At 49.1% G+C, this 25,057-nt stretch overlaps 1 protein-coding gene and 1 long non-coding RNA gene across 3 annotated transcripts in view; both read left to right on the top strand.

Annotated features, from left to right (window-relative positions):
• The first annotated feature begins 3,072 nt into the window (after positions 1–3,072).
• Positions 3,073–4,717, top strand: LOC149345367 (uncharacterized). Its single transcript, XR_016282836.1, has 3 exons — positions 3,073–3,772; positions 4,051–4,269; positions 4,377–4,717. It is a non-coding gene; the product is annotated as an uncharacterized LOC149345367 (long non-coding RNA).
• A 19,851-nt stretch (positions 4,718–24,568) lies between these two features.
• The window catches only part of LOC149345365 (longicornsin-like), a 172,789-nt gene continuing 172,300 nt past the window's right edge, over positions 24,569–25,057 (top strand). For both annotated transcript variants that reach the window (XM_089542748.1, XM_089542747.1), the window contains exon 1: positions 24,569–24,726. In XM_089542748.1, coding sequence (XP_089398874.1) covers positions 24,681–24,726 — 46 coding nt within the window. In that variant the 5' untranslated portion in view covers positions 24,569–24,680. The remainder of the gene's footprint in view (positions 24,727–25,057) is intronic.

Genomic DNA, 25,057 nt, shown 5'->3' with positions numbered 1-25,057 from the left:
ATAACGGCTCGCCCCCCGCTACGCCGAACCATGACACCTACTCTCCTCTACCGCGCATGCGCACAACTGGCGTAGCGTCGGTGCAGGTGGCGCGCCGACAGCTGCGGCAGCAGCGCCTCGAAGTCAGAGCGTAAACATACGTAAAGAGCGGAGACTCAAGCCGTTTCGCGGCCGAGCAAAAAAGGGTCTGACCACCCGACAGGCGGCCTAGGTTTGCTTCCACTCTACTTCAAAGCTCGACAGCTTATCACACGTCCACCGGGTTACATCCAAGCGTTCATTTCCATATAGAAGTTGGTGCTGCGCCGGTCATGTGCCGCCGATTACGCTCACCTCACCACGGTTTTCAACGCGTCGCCTCGATTTTCCGGCAAGTTGTTTCCCTTTGCCTGCGGGATTAATTCTGATGTTTCTTGAGCTAAGGAAGCAAGTCGTTTGTCCGCTCGCGCTCGTGTCCTGTCTACACCTTACCTGTGTCTTGTTTTTCGCGCTACGTTTTTCGAAGATGCAATTGCTCCGACTAGCCCAGTTTAGCTTACTTGTGTCGTTTGTTATGCTGCGTGAACATATTTTGCACGAGTAGCATTTAATATGAGCCGCGAGCACTCCGTTTCTTCTTGTATTGTAAGTGGCCACCATCATGAATCGTCGACTGTTCAAGACCACTATCGAGGAAGCCTACTGATCAACGTAATTGTTGTCCATTTTTTATTAATGTATAATATTTTTTGCCGTGTTATCCCCACCCCTTACGCAATGTCCTGAAAGGACCTTTGAGGAAATTAAATAAATAAATAAACGAAAGTTTATCACTGGACCGTACCGCATATAAGTCCGGTGTGCAAGGAAACCACAGAGACAACCATGTACCGTCTTTGCCAAAAGTAACCAGGCTGCATGTTTTGCTTCTCGCTTGTATTCTAAAGCCCACATGGATTCCCAGAAGGTGAGGACAGCATCTCGCCTTTACTTTCCATAGATTTAATGCTTCATAAGCGGTATCAAGTCTGTACCACCCAACCCAGATGCGAAGCACGCAGCCTGGTTACTTTTTGGCAAAGACGGTACAACATTCGCTGCTTTATGGAAAAAAATCAGTTTACGTATGCTCGCTTCCTCAACGGATTGAGGCTAGTTAAGCAGAATTTTTTATGAACTATATGTTAACATGCTTGTCGGCAAACATATTATAAATAATTATCATCAGTGGGTTTATTTTTCTTTTCTATATTTTTTGCTGCGATATATTTCTCTATGCCGTTTGATGACTGCGACAATCTTTGCAGTCTTCTGTACAACAGCCCACACTAATATGCCACGAAGCGGATTGAATTATGGGAGCTACTGCTGCGTTTCATCGTGTGGGAACAACGGGCGAAGACAAAGGAAGCCGGGGACGAAGTTCTTCCGCATTCCTCGGGACTGCAGGACACCTCTTGCGTGTACCTCAAAGAAAATATAAACAGTGCGGCCGATGTCTTGTTATAGCTGGCTACTATGCGCACGTTTTTTTTTTAGTCAGGAAGTGAAGCGAATAATTGCAGGTTATACTGCGCCATAATTGTTTCAGGTCGAAGGCTTGGATCGAGTGTGCCAAGAGGGGCGACCTGCCCTATTGAAAAATCCGGTATCGCGGCAAACCGGATTTTACCGGAACATATCGGTTTCATACCGGTCCGGTATGACTCTCATACCGGCGAGACCCGTCCGGTTAGATGGCTATACCGGTTCATACCGGTCCGGTATCGATCCCAAACCGGACAGGCCGTTCCGGTACGGAGCTCATACCGGGCAGTCCATTCCCGGTTCGAAGCTCAAATCGGACAGACCAGTCCTGTACGGAGCTCAAACCGGACAGACTAGTCCGGTACGGAGCTCAAACCGGACAGACTAGTCCGGTACGGAGCTCAAACCGGACATACCAGCCTGTATTCAGAGCGATATGTGCTGCGGTTTTGGTGCTTGGTCTGCAGATTGACTGTTGTACGCCAGCAGATATTTTTTAGGGGAAGGGGGGTGGGGGGGCAACGTGCGCATAAGTGCGATAATCAACACACACACGGTTTTGCTGAAAGGGCTAGCAAAAGAAAAGGGCTAAGCGTGAGCTTCGCAGTGGCAAAACATGCAGTTTTTGCATGAAAGGCGGGGGCTGCATGAAGGGGAATTGCGGGCAACCGCCATATTGGCTTCCTGTGCAGCACCCTGACAAAGCCAGAGCGGCTGTGTGCGGGCAAACGGCTAGTATATATCCGCCAGCAGCCTTCCTAAGTCCTGCGCAGATTACTCTGGATTTCACAGTGCAGATACTTCACGACTGGCCGATAAACATGGCGAGCCTCCGGTGACTGCGCCAGAGGCTCAAAAAGGTTTGTTACTGTCGCGTTCATTGCAGCAGCTTTCTTAATGTTCGCTAGCGGCAGCCTCTAGCGACGCACCGATGAAGAAAGAAAATTCTTGGTTTTCGTGCAGGAATTCTTTGCACTTCTTCTTCAAGTGATCGCCCACTGATAACGCAACTTGTCCAAGCGTCATCGCCAGCGGCCCCACCCTTCACTCTATCAGGAACACATACTAATCACAAATCGCCCAGAACATTTCTATCGACGAACAAGAAAAGGTTAATTCAACGGAGCCGGCAGCTTGGGGTGTTCCTTTAAGGGCGACGCTTCGTGCTAGCTAAAAGATACAGCGCTCGAGAGAACAAAATAAAAACAAAAACCACCTGTAGTAACCTTACACGAGTAACCCGTCTTTGCGCAATTTTTTTTAAAGCTTTTTTTTTTTCTCTCCTCACCGCGTTGCCTTTTCCTGGGTCCGGTCGCAAAAAAAAAAAAAAAAACCTGCGCATTCCTGGCTTTTCTATCGGCCTTTGTTCCTTCCCCTTGGGCTCCTCTGTGTCTGTCATGTCCCTTCCAGTGCCGTTCCCCGAAGCGGCGCGGAGGCGCTCACTCTACAACCCACGACCGAGCCTTTTTAGCCGCCCTCCCGACCACGCTCCCCGCGAGGCTTCCATGAAGTGGCGAGGGGGTTCCTTTTCTGCTTGTTCACTGTGCCCGGTCGCAGCGCGGTGACTTTATGCAGAAGTCCTCCCCCACCTTTCCTGATTTTGTTTGGAACAGGTTTTTCTCTCCTGCGGCTGGTTGAGTGTCAAGCGATGAAGGCAGCTGCGAAAACACGCTGGCACTCGCTCGTTGGCGTTGAATTTGTGTTATACAATTTTTTGCGCCTTTCTTCGTGTTGCCTTGATCAATCCATGATCAAAGATGACATCGCCTTTTATGCGTACGTTCAGTGCAAATATGGTGGAACCCGATCATCCTTGTCTCAGTGATGAATGACTTCGCTCCGAAAGACGTGAGTGGTGAACATTTGACCGGTGGAGGCCACGGCGGTGAAGGCGGATTTTATGACGGCGACGTCGTGCTGCTAGGACGTAAGTACGCATTTTAAATCACTCTGTTCTTTAAGTACTGCCTCCGTTTCGGGTATATGCTCGGCGTCAACAGAAACGTTCTAACTGTCCAGTGTCTTTTTAACTAAAACTTTGTAGATTGCACAGCGTAGAGGGACGAAATAGCGCAAAATTTTCTTTCAGTTACATACCGAAATTGCTTGTCCTTCATGATAACACGACTAAAATTAGTTTTATAGTTTGTATTCTTTCTTTACAGAGGCATGTGGTGTACACGTGCGGGAGCAATCATCGATAAGCGTCCTGAGGGGGAGCGGCTCAAGCCCTTGAACAAACATCAAGCATCGCATCGATGCTGCGGTATGTGCCGTAAATAATGGAGGATGACGACGCAAGCATCGGAATCGTCCGAGCAACCTGTTTACACACCAACAATGTTACGACGCAGAGTTTCAATACATTATTGATTCAAATATGGAATGCGTGAGGTGCATTCACGATACTGAGCATTGCCAATGCTCAGGGCCTGGCGTCTTGAGACGCCTTGCTTGTCTGTGGCTTGTCTGGGCCCACGAGGACCAGCAATTCAGAGCCCTGTTTGTGCTGCTGGGGTATGCATTTGTAATTATTGCATACAGGTGTACCTCGGGAATGGAATTTTTATTCCTTCGGCAACGTGGGCAGCAGTTATGGTGGCACCCAAAGATTCGCGTTTCTGCAAGGACGCAGCCTTTGGACGACTCCACAACTCCTGGAAAGGCGCGTTACAGGGCAAGCTTGCCATCGGAACCTGAAGTCAGAAGCCTCGACAGTGGGCAGGAAGCCAATGACCCCTGAAAAGCTACAAGCCATTGGCCGTAAGTTGCATGTCACAGTGCTCAATGCATTATGTTGTGTGTCAGTGCCCAATTAAATGATAAGGTGGGGGCATTATGTACTACCAATCATATTTTCTTTTATGCAGGTGCTTTTCACTACTTCATTGGCCAGCACCCTGTAGAGACCCCAGCGCCGGTAGATCGCCGCAAAGAGTTAAATTATTACCTCAGTGGGCTGGTTCAAGACATGCAAAAAAAATAAACATCTTTTGGAGTTTTTGATGCATTCTAATACTCACCAAGCTACCAATACTTGGTAAAAGCTGGGAGCAAATAACACAATTGCACATCGACTGCAATACGAGTCGCTGATAATCGCAGATTACCAGTGTCTGAGGCTCTGTATATTGCAGCATTTGGCATGTACACTTATGGCCCCAGTTTTTGGGCAGATTTAGTCCAAGTGGAATATATTGAAGCATTTTATTCCTGCCTTTGTCCTGTGATACAGGGCCCTCCTGTATAATACGGGCCTAGCCTGTAGAATACAGGACTGTCCTGTAATACGGTATGAATTTTAAACCGGAACCGCATACCGGGTTATTGTACAGGATTTGCGATACCGGATTACCGGAGTATCCTGTACAAAACAGGAGAGTCCTGTATTATACAGGACTGTCCTGTTTTATACAGGATATTCCGGCAATCCGGTATCGCAAATCCTGTACAATAACCCGGTATGCGGTTCCGGTTTAAATTTCATACGGGATTTTTCAGTAGGGTGTTAGAAAAGTCGCCGAGCCAGCGGTACGCCACGTACCGCATGAGCGGGGACCATTTCATCGCAGATGACTTCATGGACCCCGGGATGACTTCGCCGAAGAAGACTGCTAGTCCTGCTGTTCCGCCCACAGGATACAGGAATTTAAAGCCTGATGTCTCATTGTTTCTAATCGCTGCCAATAGAACTCAGCGTTTGCTCACATATATTTGTCGCTAAGTTCTTTATTGCGCTGATCATTCATTACATCTTTCCTTCCCTTTCCCAGGTTCGATAATTAGTGAATATATGGACTTACTTAAATCTGTACATGTAAGATAATGCTTGTAGAAAGTTGTTTTTTTTTTATTTTTCTCGAAGGCAACTGCAGCCTTTTCCGGAGAGACGATTTACGTTGTTGTTTGACATTTGCCCGTATTTGTCTTCTTTTAGAACAAGAGCGTGGAGCACGAATGTGGATTTTTTTTCCGTGGCGTCTACAACTTGACCGAAAAATCGCAATAATCGCCTTTTACGAAGAGTGCAAGCTTACTATTGTGTTGCTATGATGTATTGAATAGGTTGTGCTTGTATTTCTGAACAGCCTATGAACCTATCACTCAAAGCTGCTGATACATGTGCAGGAATCGGGTGCGCTATATGTGACTTTTTAACCTCTTACTTGTGTCTAGCTGCTGACAACTCCTGTAGTGTTGTGAGCACGGGTGAAGTATTGGATGACAAACTCGCAGAGCGTATGTGCAATATTTGTTTTCGTTCGTGACATGGTGCCACCGGCTTTACCATAACCTCTTTCTTGTTGCTCTGTGCATTATAATCTATTTCATAAAATGTGTGTGATTCAGTATTTTCTTTTGTACAGTTCGAAGTGTAAACAAGAAAAATTAAACTTTTTGCACGAAACCACTCCCTTCTATGTCTGCAACAGAAAGAGGTGGCTTAATGACGGCACAAAATTAAATAAAGAACAGCTCTGTTTCCATTATAATTACCTGAATGAGTTAATTCAGCTTGCGTAGGTTTTCCGAGAAGCTTGGTGGTGTTTCCAGTAAAAGCCTGCGATCATCTGCGACCCGAGAGTTTATTAAACGTATATGTATGGCATGCTTAGGAATCAAATATCAAAGCCCTCTCTTCTGCTCCACTTAGACGATGTAGTTGAATACTTTAATAGCCAAAAGTAAATCAGAACCGAAAGCAATGCTTTCGAAAACGAAAGTGAAACAGAGCTGAAGCATGAACCTAAAATCTCGAAGGACGAAATTAGCGGTCTGACTACCCGCTAGGGGCGCTGGCGGCAGTGTAGCTGCAACGAAATCAGGTGTGATGATTTTAAACGATACAACTGATGAGGTGCTTACAATACAAGACTACGATATACCCAAAGTGGCCGAATACAAATACCTCGGGATATGGCTAAACGAAGGGCAGATATACACGGAAAAGCATAACCAGGCTGTTAGGGCAAAAGGACGACGAGACGGCGGGATAATGAAACGTAGGGTGTTATGAGGGTACAACAAATATTGCCGCGAATCTTTGTAGCGTTTGTTGTGTTTATTTGTTCATGCCGAGATCCTCCAAAAACCGTCGCCGAGTTTTTGGTTGAAGCTTCCACCATTGAAAAGACCCTTGATGCCAGGACCCGTCACTACAATCGACCACTTCAAGTGCTGACGGCAAGCCGCCCAGAAGATACCCTTGCAAGCGGATATAAGCTGCAAGATTTGATACGCGAAATCGTTCGCGAAGAACTTCGTCGTCTGCTGCCATCCCCAACGCAGCAGACGCAGCAGACTCAGGTGGCGTCGCTCACGGACCTCATCCGTGAAGAAGGGCAGCATGCACTTGGCTCCCCGTCACAGACGACACCAACGGAAGCTGAAGCCGCACTACGCAGTCCTGCGCCCCGATGACACCGACCAAGCCCTCTTCGACAGTCACCACCTCAACAGGAACGACGACCCCTTGCTCCCGCCCGCCCACCTTACGAGCGAAGCAACGGAAGTAGGAAATGCGACCAGTGGAGGACTTCTGACAACCGCCCACTATGTTTCCATTGTGGCCACGCCGGGCACATACTTCGCCACTGCCCTTACAGGCGTATCGGCCTGCGAGGTTTTGCCATCGACGCCCCACGACCGCTCCCCGGCCAGCGACCACGGGAAATCGATGACTACCTGCGTAGAGGGGAGTACGCGTCGTCAAGCCGTCTTTTCCGCTCCCCTTCGCCGTCCACCGCACGTTTTCAATCACCGGGCCGCAGCTACGCCGCGGCTGTCAGAGGAAGGTCCCCTAGCCCCCGTAGGGGATACTAAACAAAGCAACCTGTGGAGGTCAGGTTGCGTGCCGAGGAAACGACGAAGATCCTCCGCCGACCACGCCGTATGAGGACGGCCCACCTACTACACCGACGACGCATACAACAACCTCGACCACGACGCAAACCGCCTTCAAAACTACGCTGCCATCAAGAAAAACTCCGACCACATGCCCCACCCACTATTCACATACCCGACGAAGCCGCAACCCGACGCCGAGGGCGACGTGTAACTCCAGAGCCAGGACATCCGACTTAGAAGCGGTTATCGACGGCCGGAAGTCACCGCTCTAGTCGACACAGGAGCCGATTATTCGGTGATGAGCGGACCATTCGCTGCGCAACTGAGGAAAGTAACGACCGCTTGGGACGGCCCACATATTCGTACCGCAGGGGGCCTTGCGCCATCAGGACGATGCACAGCGCGAGTGACTCTCAAGGGTCATATCTATCCCGCGACCTTCGTAGTACTACGGCAATGTTCCGCGAAGTGATCTTGGGCATGGATTTCCTTAATGAGCATCAGGCGATCATCGACCTGCGATCCAAGATGATCACACTTTCCACGGACTAGGCCATCCCATCGATGAGAACTACGGAACATCACGTTGCGCTTAGTGCCCTGGAGGAACAAGTGAGTGTCTCACCCCGCTCAAGCGTCATCGTCACCGTAGGCGCCACGGAAGCGAGTGACACTGAAGCCATTATCAAGGGGAACATGCAGGTGTTTCTCGACCGAGGAATCGGCATCGCAAGAGGCATCGCACATTTCCGCAAAGGCCAAGCCGAAGTACTGCTGACTAAATTTAGCGAAGAATATCGGCACATTAACAAAGGAACGAGAATTGCTTTCCTCGACAAAATATCCGACGTACGACACTCCTTCGCTCTCTCCGACCCATCCGCAGATTCGCCTTACCAAGAGAACTCGCCCACTTTTGACATAAACCCAGCCCTGCCCCGGAACAGACAAGACCAGATCCGCACTCTCCTTCGAAGCTACAGAGAGTGCTTCTCGTCATCGCCTAAGGTGCGACAAACGCGATTGCCAAGCATCACATTATAACCGACCAGCATGCCCGACCTCTCCGCCAGAGCCCCTACCGGGTGTTGCCGCGAGAACGACAAGCCATCCGGAACCAAGTGGAAGAAATGCTGCGCGACGACGTTATTCAGCCTTCAAAGAGCCCCTGGGCGGCACCTGTTGTTCTAGTGAGAAAGAAAGACGGTGCACTTCGATTCTGCGTTTATTACCGGCGCTTGAACAACATCACAAAGAAGGACGTCTACCCCCTCCCTCGCATCGACGACACACTGGACCGGCTCTGCAACGCCAGATATTTCTCATCGATGGACCTCAAGAGCGGCTACTAGCAAATTGAGGTCGATGAAAGAGATCGCGGGAAGACCGCATTCATCACTCCAGATGGCCTCTTCGAGTTCAAGGTGATGCCGTTTGGTCTCTGTTCCGCACCAGCGACATTTCAACGAGTAATGGATACAGTGCTGGCAAGCCTGAGGTGGCAGATTTGTCTGGTATATTTAGATGACGTCGTTGTCTTCGCTTCTAGCTTTGAGGAGCACCTGAAAAGGCTTCGAACAGTACTAGACGCTATCAAATCGTCCGGGCTAACTTTGAAAGCAGAGAAGTGCCACTTTGCCCATGAAGAGCTGCTGTTTCTAGGCCACATCGTTTGCAAGGAGGGAGTACGGCCAGACCCGCAGAAAACAGCTGCTATCGCAATGTTTCAGCCACCGGCCGATAAGAAAGCTGTGCGCAGATTCCTCGGACTGTGCGCGTATTACCGACGTTTCGTCAAAAACTTTTCGCGCATCGCCGAGCCACTGACCCACCTCACAAAGGCAGATGTGCCATTTAAATGGGAAGCGCCGCAAATAGAAGCCTTCAAGGAACTTCAGCGCCGTTTACAGACCCCACCGATCCTCGCACATTTTGATGAAAACGCCGAGACTGAAATTCATACCGACGCAAGTAGTGTGGGCCTAGGCGCTATCCTCGTTCAGAAAATTGACGGAGTGGAGAAGGTCATCGCGTACGCTAGCCGTTCCCTGTCCAAAGCCGAAGCTAATTATTCGACAACTGAGAAGGAGCGCCTTGCCATCATCTGGGCTACGTCGAAATTCCGCCCCTACCTGTACGGACGACCGTTCAAGGTGGTCAGCGATCACCACGCACTGTGCTGGCTCGCCAGTTTGAAGGACCCCTCCGGCCGCCTCGCTCGATGGAGCCTACGGCTCCAGGAGTTTGATGTAACTGTCGTTTACAAGTCCGGACGCAAGCACGACGAGGACGCCTTCCTGGGACCCATCAGCTCCAGCTCTTTTGTACATCAGCAACGCGCGGACCCCGACATAAAATGCCACATGGAAGGCAAGGTTTCTTCACCCCCCGCCTCGTTCAAGCGAGGATTGTCTTCGTTCTGTTTACAGAACGATGTCCTCGTGAAGAACTTTGCAGCGAACAAGACAGCCTACCTCCTTGTTGTACCTCTAAGTCTGCGCGGAGAAGTTCTTCAGGTCTCACACGACGAGCCGACAGCTGGACATCTCGTGTTTTCTCGCACCCTCCGCCGCATACAAGACAAGTATTACTGACCCCGACTGTCTGCCGATGTCGCACATTATGTGAAAAACCTGCCGAGATTGTCAGCCAAGAAAGACCCCTCCAACCCGACCAGCAGGATTTCTGAACCCCATTGAACCCCCCTGAAGGCCCTTTCAGCACATCGGCATGGTCTTGCTTGGCCAGTTCCCGAAATAAACATCTGGAAATACGTGGATCATTATAGCGACCGACTACCTGACCCGCTACGCCGAGGCAAAAGCCCTACCGAACGGAACAGCAGCAGAAGTCGCCAAATTTTTCGTGGAGAACATTCTTCTGCGACACAGCGCCCCCGATGTGCTCATCACTGACAGAGGAACAGCATTCACGGCGGAACTCACGCAAGCCATCCTCCACTACAGCCAAACCAGCCACCGGAGAACAACTGCATACCACCCGCAGACCAACGGACTGACCGAGCGCTTCAACAAAACCATCGCCGATATGCTCGCTATGTATGTCGATGCCGAACACAAGACCTGGGACGTCATCTTGCCTTATGTAGTCTTCGCCTACAACACTGCACTGCAGGACACCACCCAGATGACGCCTTTTAGGCTCGTCCATGGCAGAGAGGCCACGACCACGCTGGACGCCATGCTGCCGAACGTTACCGAGGAAGATAACGTCGACGTCGCCGCCTACCTACAACGCGCAGAAGAAGCCCGAAGACTTGCCCGATTAAGGATCAAAGACCAGCTGCGGACCGACGCCACACGCTACAACCTACGAAGACGCAACGCGGAATTCAAGCCAGGAGGCCAAGTCTAGGTTTGGACGCCCATTCGCCGCCGAGGATTGAGCGAAAAGCTTTTGCGACGCTATTTCGGCCCGTACAAGGTTCTTTGTCGGCTAGGTGAATTGGACTATGAATTCGTTCCTGACCAAATGACTGCATCCCAGCGACGCCGCGTACGACCCGAAGTAGTCCATGTCGTACGCCTAAAGCCCTATCATGCACGCTAAAGGACGCCGTGTTTCCACGTTCGGTCTTTATTTTTGCACAATCCATTTTTGATTGTTGACAGCCGCATTATGTTCTAAAGCATCGGGTCGATGCTTCTTTGAGAGGGGAGTAATGCCGCGAATCTTTGTAGTGTTTGTTTGTTGTGTTTATTTGTTCATGCTTCAAGGCTGCCGGCACGCCGCTTTATCGCTTCGTTTGTGACGCAAGACGCGCCTAGAATTATCTCGATTGATCGCATCCGGACGGAGCCGGTTCCAGTTTGCGCCGGAATGTTCTAGTAACTTCTAAAGCTTTATCTCGAAGGTTCGCTATCAGCTTTAAAAAGAGCACGGCCTACAGCCATAGAGTAATATAGAAGTAAAGAGCGGACACTCCCGTAGGCCCCAGCGACCGACTTTTGTGCACAGTGCACCTAGCGGACCCGGGGAAACGCACTGGCCTCAGAGATGATAGGCTTAAACAGGAATCTTGGAGGCTTTACTGTCAAAACCTGGTGGTGGGCATCTGCCCTTGACGCAGCTTTGTTGCCTCTTTGGAAGTGCTTAGGAAGAGCCGCCGCCGCCGCCTTTAAGGCCGACAGCTGCAGCTTCTTGTTGGACAGTTCACGGGGTGGAAGAAACAACCGTCGCAGCACCACAGCAGTACACAAAACGGACGTGTCCACGAAGCTTGCAGACGCCGCAAAAAAATACAGCCGCTCACGCCGTCGGTCCGTCGCACACTGCCGCCTGGGCGTGCTTGCCCGTTGGCTTGACGCACTTAAAAGACGCCGCTGTTGCTGACGTAACTGCGACCGTAGGCGCGCAGCGCACGTCACTGCAAGCCAAGATATGCCAAGACCATACTCTTTTTCTTTTTTATTTGCACGTTCAGTGCCATCTGGCGGAAACGGGGAAGCGCCGAACTCGGCCGCGAAAGGGCCCGAGTGTCCGCTCTTTACTTTTATGTTACTCTATGCTACAGCGGCGGTCATTCTGTTCGACGACCGCCGAGCACGCTTGTTGCTACGCCGTCGCCGAGTGATTCAGTTCTTTGCGGGCGCAAGTCAGCCCGAATAAAGAGCTCCGTTTCGAAGACATCCTCGTTGTTTTTCTGTTCGCCGGACTGCAGTCACCACCACGTGACAATATGAAGTACTAAGAGGTATTTGGAAAGGAATAATGGTGCCGGGACTTACTTTCGGCAATGCGGTTCTGTGCTTAAGGGCAGAAGTTCAGTCGAGGTTAGATGTAAATCAGAGAGCTCTTGGAAGATTAGCACTAGGTGCCCACGGCAAAACCACAAACGAGGCAGTACAAAGGGATATGGGCTGGGCATCGTTCGAAGCACGGGAGCTAAGAGTAAAATACTATACAAAGAACGCCTGAGGAAAATGGACGATAACAGGTGGGCAGCTAAGGTATTTAAATATTTATATAGAAAGAGCGTGTACTCACAGTGGCAGAAAAGAACTAGAAAACTAACCAGTAAGTATGCAGGTCATGAGGACGGAGAAAGAAAGAGCATTAAACGACAGGTTAAAATGCGGAAGTTAAAAATTGGATGAATTCAATGGAAAAGAAACATAGTGTAGAACTATATCGATACTGGAAAAGGCAGATCAGGAAAGAATTTTTCTATGATAACTGAAGAGGCAGTGCCCTACTTTTTGAAGCTAGGTCAGGGTGTCTTAGAACGCGCAGCTACAAAAAGAAATTTAACGAACAAGATGACACCTGTGCAGTGTGTGGTAGATCTGTGGAAACAATTGAACACCTCATAATCAAATGTCCGGATGTCGATGCAGGCACAGTCACTCTTCCTGAGGCCCTAGGGTTTAAAGGTAACAATGGTCATGTAAATAAATCTGCAGTGGAAGTTAGCAAAAAGGGATTGGAGGATTGGTTGCTGAAAAGCTGAGATGTGGCATAAGGTTAGAATTGTAGGAAACCGTAGGTAAAGATGATGGCGAATCTTAGTGAGAATTGCCAACACAGTAAACAAAAAAATAATAAAGAAAAGCTGAGCATGGTGGAAATTGCCACCACTCCGTTTCAAATGGGACGCTCCAATCCATCCATCCATAGCTGAGTCGCAGGGCCCTACGGGAACGTCCGCTCTTTACGTAAGTATCTTTCTCTATGGTCCGAGTGCGATCACGGCCGTCGGCGCCGTTACGGGACGAGGCGAAGTGGCTGGCGTACTGCTGCTTTCGCAACGAAACTCAGTGAGCAGGAGACAGGTCAGTTGTGAGAAAGGAATAGCAAAGTGAAAGACAGAAGGGAGGACATGTAAACGTCACTGCCGACTTCCCCCATCGGGTTAGCCCGAAGGTGCCGTTTACAGGAAGCTGGGACCAAAGTGGTTTTGTTGCCCCCGCCGGGGATCCTTAAAGGCCCATACGCTCGGCATCGGCTCAACCACCAGGATACCCTTTTCCCCCGGACAGGGTTGAGCCCCGCACGGCTAAGAGCGGGGGCTCGGGTCCGTGGTGACGCGCTGCTCACCATCATCCGCTTGCGGGGATTTACGTGAGGATGTGTCACAACCCACCAGCATCTGCACTTTGCAGAGTCCCGTGCGGGGCCAGTGGTGGAAAAGGACTACGAAACTAACGTTAGTATACAGGAAACCAGGAAGGAGAAAATGTATATTTAATTACCCTGGTTAAAAACGCAGATGGTCAGAACTCAAGTTGTTAACACAAGAGGCAGATCCCTACCCTTTGGAGCGAGAACTGTGTGTCTTAGAACTCTGTAATTTAACCAAGACGACATATTTTTAGTTTGTGTGAAATACGTACAAAGAAACATATTTTAATCGAATGTGGCAGTACCCATCCGGATGTCGATACAGGCAAAGTCACTCTCAATGAGGCTCTAGGATGAGGCTCTAGAAGAGATTAGAAAAAGCCACTGGAAGATTGGTGACTTTAGAGGAGGTCGGTGACGCAAGATAAAGTTTAGAATTAAAAATTCGTTTGCGGCAAACCTAGAAAGAATATATGTTTTAAAAACTGGCAAACTTTTGTTAATACAAGTAAGTTTGACAGAAGCGCCCTGAAGAACGCCCTCAGTAGGTCATGTCTGCATCGCACCGAGGAAAGCTTTAAGGATCAACTATAAAGACTGAGCATCGCCGGATTCCCGCACGCGGTGCTTTTTAGTGTAGGGTACAAAATTTTTAAAGATTTCCGCTGGGCAGCCATGACGACACAGTACCTAGAGGAATGTGAAAAAACTGTTGTGATCCCTTTAATGATTCGAGAGTTAGTGCTTTAGCGCTGACACAATTTTCTGTACCAGCGGTCTTAATCTTGAATGCTTCGATTATTTCTCGTTGTGTTTGTCTTTTTGTGCGGCCTAATATTGTTGTGCCACCAAAAGGTGGCGCGCATTTTCTGCAGTCTTTAAAGTGGTGACAATGGGAAGCCAGGTTGCCTGGCTGAGTGATCTGTTGGCAGTTGTTGGCATGTTCCGTGAGTCTTGTGTTTACACACCTTGCGGTTTGTCCGATATACTGTTTCCCACATTTTAGCGGCGCGTTGTACACTACCTCCCTGCCCCACTTCACAAATCTTGTATCGTGGGCTATTTCGGGAATAGATCAATTAACATCGGTTCGAATTTTAGGGAATTAACTTCATTCACAACACTGTCTGGAAGGACATTCCACTCGGCTATGCCAGCTGGCAAGAACGAGGAATTGAACGCATTGTTTGAAGCATGAATGCGTACTACATGACTGTCATGCTTTCCGCCTGAGTAGGAATGCGGCCGCCGAGGCTAGGAGCAAAGCCGGGTGCCCCGAACTCAGTAATCAAGCCACCGCCACTAAGCAACTAAGCCACCGCGGCGTGGAAATAAGGGAATAAATAAGTCAATGAATAAAGCATAGTTTTTTTCTCAGAGGGTACTATAACCCATAGCTCATCCGTGTCGCTGCTCCAATGCCGCAGTTGTGTACTTCACTCTGCAATAGTAAATGAATAATCGGACACCAGCCGTTCCTGTACGAACCCAAGCCCGACTCGGGTCCGCAGATTTAAGCCCGAGCACGGCCCGGGCCCGCAACCTCAGGCCCGGGCCCAGCCCAGGCCCCCCGGCAAAACAGATTATGTCCCGGCGCGGCCCAGCCCGGCCCGCGGGCCGGGCCGGGCCCGGGCTTTCGGGCCGACCCGAGCCCGTGCAGTGCACTACTCTTGAGTGTCATGACAAAGGCTCTCGCACTCCATAGACATGCAAAGTAGCGGTTTATGGGATATTTTAAAACTTTATTGACCACATTTTTGTTTTTGTTTTTTTTCGGAGAAGGGACGGCGAGGAGGGGCTTTTTCACCTTGAAGTAATGCTCCGTTTTTTTTTGTTCTGAGCACTTTAAAGTTCGCGGCTTGAAGGAGGTGCTAACTCAGAATCCAACCCTCTGGCATCCTGCCGAGTATACAATATTTTGTAAGACACAGTTTGTTGACTAATAGGAGCTCATTCTAATTGTAGTGAACACAAAGAGGATATGACCATGGCTGTAAACCTTGGCGGCATGATCCGGATTGTACTATTTATTTATTTATGGAATACTGCGGACATGTTGCATGTCCAAGCAGGAGCGGAGAAACGTTAGAGCACTGCATTCGAGCGATGCGAAAGCACTTACTCCTCCTCGGCACTCGTCGCCTGCCATCAGGTGACGTCATATCGGCAACTTGCTATCAACATTGGGACGTGCCGTCATGAGCTGTTGTAGTGATCACAGCGATTAGTCTCCACCTCAGTCGTTTGCTAACAATTAATTCTCTAATAGACGACGGACGGACGGACGGACGGACGGACGGACGGACGGACGGACGGACGGACGGACGGACGGACGGACGGACGGACGGACGGACGGACGGACGGACGGACGGACGGACGGACGGACGGACGGACGGACGGACGGACGGACGGACGGACGGACGGACGGACGGACGGACGGACGGACGGACGGACGGACGGACGGACGGACGGACGGACGGACGGACGGACGGACGGACGGACGGACGGACGGACGGACGGACGGACGGACGGACGGACGGACGGACGGACGGACGGACGGACGGACGGACGGACGGACGGACGGACGGACGGACGGACGGACGGACGGACGGACGGACGGACGGACGGACGGACGGACGGACGGACGGACGGACGGACGGACGGACGGACGGACGGACGGACGGACGGACGGACGGACGGACGGACGGACGGACGGACGGACGGACGGACGGACGGACGGACGGACGGACGGACGGACGGACGGACGGACGGACGGACGGACGGACGGACGGACGGACGGACGGACGGACGGACGGACGGACGGACGGACGGACGGACGGACGGACGGACGGACGGACGGATGGAGGATGGATGGATGGATGGATGGATGGATGGATGGATGGATGGATGGATGGATGGATGGATGGATGGATGGATGGATGGATGGATGGATGGATGGATGGATGGATGGATGGATGGATGGATGGATGGATGGATGGATGGATGGATGGATGGATGGATGGATGGATGGATGGATGGATGGATGGATGGATGGATGGATGGATGGATGGATGGATGGATGGATGGATGGATGGATGGATGGATGGATGGATGGATGGATGGATGGATGGATGGATGGATGGATGGATGGATGGATGGATGGATGGATGGATGGATGGATGGATGGATGGATGGATGGATGGATGGATGGATGGATGGATGGATGGATGGATGGATGGATGGATGGATGGATGGATGGATGGATGGATGGATGGATGGATGGATGGATGGATGGATGGATGGATGGATGGATGGATGGATGGATGGATGGATGGATGGATGGATGGATGGATGGATGGATGGATGGATGGATGGATGGATGGATGGATGGATGGATGGATGGATGGATGGATGGATGGATGGATGGATGGATGGATGGATGGATGGATGGATGGATGGATGGATGGATGGATGGATGGATGGATGGATGGATGGATGGATGGATGGATGGATGGATGGATGGATGGATGGATGGATGGATGGATGGATGGATGGATGGATGGATGGATGGATGGATGGATGGATGGATGGATGGATGGATGGATGGATGGATGGATGGATGGATGGATGGATGGATGGATGGATGGATGGATGGATGGATGGATGGATGGATGGATGGATGGATGGATGGATGGATGGATGGATGGATGGATGGATGGATGGATGGATGGATGGATGGATGGATGGATGGATGGATGGATGGATGGATGGATGGATGGATGGATGGATGGATGGATGGATGGATGGATGGATGGATGGATGGATGGATGGATGGATGGATGGATGGATGGATGGATGGATGGATGGATGGATGGATGGATGGATGGATGGATGGATGGATGGATGGATGGATGGATGGATGGATGGATGGATGGATGGATGGATGGATGGATGGATGGATGGATGGATGGATGGATGGATGGATGGATGGATGGATGGATGGATGGATGGATGGATGGATGGATGGATGGATGGATGGATGGATGGATGGATGGATGGATGGATGGATGGATGGATGGATGGATGGATGGATGGATGGATGGATGGATGGATGGATGGATGGATGGATGGATGGATGGATGGATGGATGGATGGATGGATGGATGGATGGATGGATGGATGGATGGATGGATGGATGGATGGATGGATGGATGGATGGATGGATGGATGGATGGATGGATGGATGGATGGATGGATGGATGGATGGATGGATGGATGGATGGATGGATGGATGGATGGATGGATGGATGGATGGATGGATGGATGGATGGATGGATGGATGGATGGATGGATGGATGGATGGATGGATGGATGGATGGATGGATGGATGGATGGATGGATGGATGGATGGATGGATGGATGGATGGATGGATGGATGGATGGATGGATGGATGGATGGATGGATGGATGGATGGATGGATGGATGGATGGATGGATGGATGGATGGATGGATGGATGGATGGATGGATGGATGGATGGATGGATGGATGGATGGATGGATGGATGGATGGATGGATGGATGGATGGATGGATGGATGGATGGATGGATGGATGGATGGATGGATGGATGGATGGATGGATGGATGGATGGATGGATGGATGGATGGATGGATGGATGGATGGATGGATGGATGGATGGATGGATGGATGGATGGATGGATGGATGGATGGATGGATGGATGGATGGATGGATGGATGGATGGATGGATGGATGGATGGATGGATGGATGGATGGATGGATGGATGGATGGATGGATGGATGGATGGATGGATGGATGGATGGATGGATGGATGGATGGATGGATGGATGGATGGATGGATGGATGGATGGATGGATGGATGGATGGATGGATGGATGGATGGATGGATGGATGGATGGATGGATGGATGGATGGATGGATGGATGGATGGATGGATGGATGGATGGATGGATGGATGGATGGATGGATGGATGGATGGATGGATGGATGGATGGATGGATGGATGGATGGATGGATGGATGGATGGATGGATGGATGGATGGATGGATGGATGGATGGATGGATGGATGGATGGATGGATGGATGGATGGATGGATGGATGGATGGATGGATGGATGGATGGATGGATGGATGGATGGATGGATGGATGGATGGATGGATGGATGGATGGATGGATGGATGGATGGATGGATGGATGGATGGATGGATGGATGGATGGATGGATGGATGGATGGATGGATGGATGGATGGATGGATGGATGGATGGATGGATGGATGGATGGATGGATGGATGGATGGATGGATGGATGGATGGATGGATGGATGGATGGATGGATGGATGGATGGATGGATGGATGGATGGATGGATGGATGGATGGATGGATGGATGGATGGATGGATGGATGGATGGATGGATGGATGGATGGATGGATGGATGGATGGATGGATGGATGGATGGATGGATGGATGGATGGATGGATGGATGGATGGATGGGAGCGCCCCCTTTGAAACGGGGTGGTGGCAATTGCCACCATGCTCAGCTTTTCTTCCTTTATTATATTTTTTGTTTACTGTGTTGGCAATTCTCATCAAGAATCGCCATCATCTTTACCTACAGTTTCCTACACTTATAACTTTATGACACATCTCTGCTTTTCTGCCACAAATCCTCAAATCGCTTTTTGCTAACTTTTACTGCAGATTTATTTACATGACCATTGTTATCTTTAAACCCTAGGGCCTCAGGAAGAGTGAATGCGCCTGCATCGACATCCGGATGGATACCATCACATTTGATTATGAGGTGTTCAATTGTTTCCACAGATCTACCACACACGGCACAAGTGTCATCTTCTTCGTTAAATTTCTTTTTAATAAGGCAGTAATTACTCATTTGCATCCACCCGAGCGCAGCCATACGGCTACATAGGAAAGCTATGCAGCTTTCTCAGAAACTTCGTAGTTAAAGAAAAATTCGTCCTGGTCCGGGGTTCGAACCCAGGACCACCGCTACACCGGAGCAGTCGCTCTACCAATTGAGCTAAACAGGACGGCAAGCTTATGGTAGGACGAGAGCAAATTGATCAATAACTCGAAGTGGGAACTGTGTTGGACAAATGTTTAGGGGAATCCCCCAAGGTGGAGTAGATTTGTAATAAGGGAGTAATTACTCATTTGCTTCCGCGTTCTAAGGCACCCTGACCTAGATTCAAGAAGTAGAGCACTGCCTCTTGAGTTATCATAGAAAAATTCTTTCCTGATCTGCCTTTTCCAGTATCGATATAGTTCTACACTATGTTTCTTTTCCATTGAATTCATCCAATTTTTAACTTCCGTGTTTTTAACAGTCGTTTAATGCTGTTTCTTTCTCCGTCCTCATCACCTGCATACTTACTGGTTATTCTTCTAGTTCTTTTCGCCACTTTGAGTCAACACTCTTTCTATATAAATATTTAAATACCTTAGCTGCCCACCTGTTATCGTCCAATTTCCTCAGGCGTTCTTCATATAGTATTTTACTCTTAGCTTCCCGTGCTTCGAACAATGCCCAGCCCATATCCCCTTGTACTGCCTCGTTTGTGGTTTTGCCGTGGGCACCTAGTGCTAATCTTCCAACAGCTCTCTGATTTACGTCTAATCTCGACTGAACTTCTGCCCTTAAGCACAGAACCGCATTGCCGAAAGTAAGTCCCGGCACCATTATTCCTTTCCAAATACCTCTTAGAACTTCATATTTGTTGTACCCCCATAATGCCCTATGTTTCATTATCCCGGTGTCTCTTCGTCCTTTTGCCCTAAGAGCCTGTTCGTGCTTTTCCGTGTACATCTGCCCTTCGTTTAGCCATATCCCGAGGTATTTCTATTCGGCCACTTTGGGTATTTCGTGGTCTTGTAAGCAACTGGTCAGTTGTATCGTTAAAAATCATCACACCTGATTTAGTTGCGCTAAAACTGAATCCTAGAGAGTCTCCTTCGTCTCCACAGCAATTAACCAAAGTTTGTAAATCTTCCTTGCTATCCGCTAATAGTACAATATCATCCGCATACAATAAACCCGGGAGTCGCTGCTCAACTACATTTCCGCCTAATCTGTACGACAGATTATAACCTAGATTACTTTCTTCTAGCCTTCTTTCCATATTTATCACGTAAACCATGAACAGCAGCGGTGATAGGGGACAACCTTGCCTTAATCCTTTGTGCACCCCCACAGTTTGGTACGTTTTTTCCCTTCCCATGGAATTTCAACTTCATTATCTCGGTAGATTTCCTGTAGAAAATCAATTACCTCATGACCGATACCTAAATCTTTCAATATGCTCCACAGGAGTTCCCTGTTCACGTTATCGTATGCACCGCTTATGTCCAGAAAGGCTAAAAACAGAGGTCTGTTTTCCGCCTTAGCTATTTCTATGCATTGGGTAAGCACGAACAGCCTTTCATCTAAACGCCTACCCCTTCTGAACCCATTCTGGAGTTCTCCGAGTATCCGATTACCTTCTACCCATGCCTGCATTTCTAATTTCACCGCCTGCATTGCCAGCCTGTACATAACCGATATGCGAAATGATCAGCGCCATCTCTCGGCGCTCCGAGAACTAAGTCCTCCATGTTGGTACGGTACAGAAAACGAAACCGCGGCCCTGCGTTGGGTTAAAACTGCTGCGCTTCGTTTGAAAAGTGGAATGGCGATTCGCTCTTACGCTATGCTGTCCACTATGCAAAGAAACTACGATGCGTGCCAGAATTAGGTGCGTTCCAGCTTTTCGCTTTTCTATTTTTTCTTTACTCTGTCCCCACGTTTTAGTAACAGCAAATGCCATGTGAGGTATCGTGTGTCAGCAAGCCATTCAGTGCACAGCTTACGCTTTTTGCGCTGGTTTTTCACAAAGCTTTCTAGGTGATTTGCGTTTACATTAAGATAAGGACCACATCCTTTGTTGCCTCTGATGAAAATTAGAAGACGATTTAGTGCATTTATTAACTCTCCGGTTGGGCGTGAAGATATGTAGACGCATACTTGAACAACGTAATAGAGAAGGTAATTTTTTTGAGCGAGCCTACGCCTGTGTTCCTCAAGCGTGTATTCCAGTCGCGAAGAAGCACGTTCATTAATGTGCAGGTAAATCTCGGCCATGGGCACTCACTGCGCTCCATCTAAAAACCTCGATTGCTCATGCCGTGGCGTACTAAGCCCACTCGAAGAACCACACGCTCATTACTGCTTTTGTTACGTGTTCAATTAAGTTTTTCCCGTGTTCGATTAGTTTTGGAAGGGCTATAGCAATCTCTCTGGACCATGAGGTTGTTGCAAGATCCCACACATTGTTTTCTTAAAATGTCGTACGTGATTGCGCCCGCATATGTTATACGCGTTAAGGCGTCTTTGTGAAGCAATTACATCCTACGTGTAAAAACTGAGTGCGAATGCTTTATTTTTTGAGGATTCCTATACATTCGATATCTCCGGCGGCGAAAGTCTGAAAAAAAAAATAACTACTTTATTGTGAAGGCGGGACGCATTTCCAAGCTAGAAAGTACGTGCAACATTGTAGTGAGAACTCTTCAGGCCATCAGATTTTATCGTTGTGGCAAGCTGCAACAGCTTGCTTCGCAACAAAGAAATTCGTGTAGGTTTGTGAGGAAGCGAATTAGGTGTCGGAGGCAAACGAACATGCGAATTTCACCCCCGCATACACAGCTTGACCAGCGTATCGAATCCGTGCAGGCACCTACAGCTGTAAGCTCTTTCTCTAATCAAGCCGTCGCGGTAGCTCAGTGCTTATCTGAAAAAAAAGAACTGCGTCTTTGCTTACAATATTTTGAATTTTATGTGCCCACTTTACTCTTGTTAATATCGACTGACAGCATCGCAATACTCGCTTCAACTGCGTCTTAAGCAAGACGCGGTTTCAACGAATTGCGGCGAAAACCAGCCGGCGCCGGGCTCTGAAACGGTGACGTTGAAAACCGCGGATGTGCATTGTACACTGCACTAAAGGAATCACATTACGCAGCTGGTCGAGGGTCCTGTGTGAATATACTGCAATGCACGAAGCTCCTGGTGTCGGCGCGAACGAAAGTTCACACTGTCACAGAAGTTTGTCAAGACATCTGTGCACTCAGCGCAAAATAACCACTCGCTACCCCACCAGATGAAATCGTGTCCACCTGGGAATGAAATAGCCGTGATAATGCGTGATGTTTGAACCGGTGCTTTAATGCGCGAATTAAAATGACAGTGGCGCAGAGTTCGACTTGCCAACAGACTTCCCTGTGCCGATTCTGGCTATCATCAACGCCAGACTTCAAGCGAAGCTCAGGACGCGGTAGGAGGATGTTGGCGCGTACTGAAAGTACCTACATTTGGTAAAAGATCAGCAGTGAAAACAACGCAGCAGCTGAAGCTTGCCTATTGAAATTTCACACGCAAGATTCATGATATCAGGAATGTACGCATAGCGAACGATGCACCAGCTCGACGAGCTCGCCCGAATCAAGATGGAAACCGGAAGTTGAAGGCGCGGTGTTGCCAGACCACCAAGCAATTTTGCATATCGTCTATTACTCCAACTCAATCAACCTTAATTTAATTGGTTACTTTTCATTCGTCTAACACTTCGCCCTTGAGTAAAACACGTTTTTGGGCAAGTTGGTAACATTCTTGATTCATATTGCAGCGAAGAAGCACGAACACAAGTAGAAGGAACACACAAAAAACACGGACGAACGCTGCTTCAACAAACACGGAGCGTTCGTCCGGAAACAACGGAAAACACGGAGCGTTCGTCCGTGTTTTTTGTGTGTTCCTTCTACTTGTGTTCGTGCTTCTTCGCTGCAATATGAATCAAAAACTTCGCCCTTCTTTGCCTTTCCTTGCCGTGATCGATTGATTGATCGCCGATCGATTGATTGATCGATTATTGGATGATGTGCACTAAATTACTTAATCGATCTAATTACGCAATCTAAGTAAACATTGATCACGCATTAGGTGTTAAATGTGTTGACGACTTTGATTAATCATTAACTGATTGATTTGATTTCGATTAACTTCGATTACTCCCTCGTTTCATCTCAGTACCCATTTCGGGTTTTCAAATTTGGCGCCACGCATTGGCATCGCACACATCCAGTTTTTCAAATTTGGGGCCTCACGTTGACCTGGCCCCGCACACTTTTTGCATATTTCCGGCTCTAATTAATTAACTAATCAACTTATCGTCATAATTCTTATTTCAACATCAACCTCACATCATCCTCTTTTGATTACAGCCATTCGTTTGGCGCTACCTCTTCTAAGATCGTCACAACTGCTGCGGACACGTTTATCGGACACGACCTTGTCGATATTGCCTAGTAATGCTCGCGCATTAAAGTAAATAAATGAGCATCACTGATTACGACATCAGAAAAAAATTTAAAAAAATGTTACGAACATTTGGGCAATCCACACAGCCGCACAGAATAACATGACGAATACACGCAACGACAATGCATAATACAATAACACGATTGAGAAAGCAATGAGACTAGACAAACAGCTGCCCAGATAACAACACACCTATAAAGGAGGGTGATAAGCGGGCAGTTGTTAAGCAGAGCGCTCCATTCTTAACTTGTCCTTGCGAAAAATGAAAAGTTTCATGTGTTGACGGGCACAAAAATAGGTTTAAAGCTAAAGGTATATTTATGGCGGGAGGTTCGGGTGGGATATATGACGATGAGTCTTCAGTCGAGGTGCTGCATTTCGGCCGAAAAAAAGTTTTCGTTAAATAATCTATTTGGGTTTTGAAGTATCTGCGTACCGTTTAATTTTTACGGAATCGCTGAAGGTGATGCGTAGTCTGAACAGAGTTTAGGCAGCAATTCACATCCATTATGTGCCGTTGGGTAGTTAGGCATTTCATTATTCGAAACGCTTAGCGCACACAGAGTCGTTCTCTCTACCACTCTCACAAGACGCTAAGTAGTTGCGACAGCGCCTCGCTGAAGCGTGTTGACAGTGACGAGGCGCCTTCCTTTTCGGGGTGCGAGCGCAGCTTGAGTAGCAATAAAGAGGCGCCCTCTGAAAACGTGCGTGACTGGCTGACGCTTGCGGCGGTTACTGCGGCACACGCGGAGTTATTTTCGGCCCAAACACGTCGCACAAAAACGGGCCGGGGTTGTTTGCCGCTGAGGTGCTACCGAACAGCCAGCGAGTGATGGGCAGCCGAGTGACGCTCCGCCTGCTGCTGCTGCTGGTCGCAGGTGAGTGCGCCTCTACTTTGAGAAGCCTTGGCCTGTATTAACTAAAACGGGAATCCACGGCATAAGGGGAAGCTCAAAACCAGGATGACGGACAGATATACATACTTCCGACTGATTCTTATACAACCAAGGCTGGTTGTCTTGAAACCTTTCAGTCCGAAGTTAGCGCCTCTGGTGTGTATATCTGCCGAAGGACGTCACATTGCATTCATGCAGCCCATCAGGTGATAAAAGGAGTTTTCGGGAGATCATCTGCAGCCATCGCCACCTGGCAGTACCCCGAGCGCAGATCTAACGAAGTACTCCGCTCCCTGCAGCCAATCAAGCTCTT

This window comes from Amblyomma mixtum, chromosome 5 (genome assembly GCF_055824585.1).
Source record: "Amblyomma mixtum isolate Tamu chromosome 5, ASM5582458v1, whole genome shotgun sequence".
Taxonomy (NCBI): Eukaryota; Metazoa; Arthropoda; class Arachnida; order Ixodida; family Ixodidae; genus Amblyomma; species Amblyomma mixtum.
The sequence above is the reverse complement of the archived record's forward strand: the minus strand, read 5'-3'. Positions and strand labels throughout refer to the sequence as shown.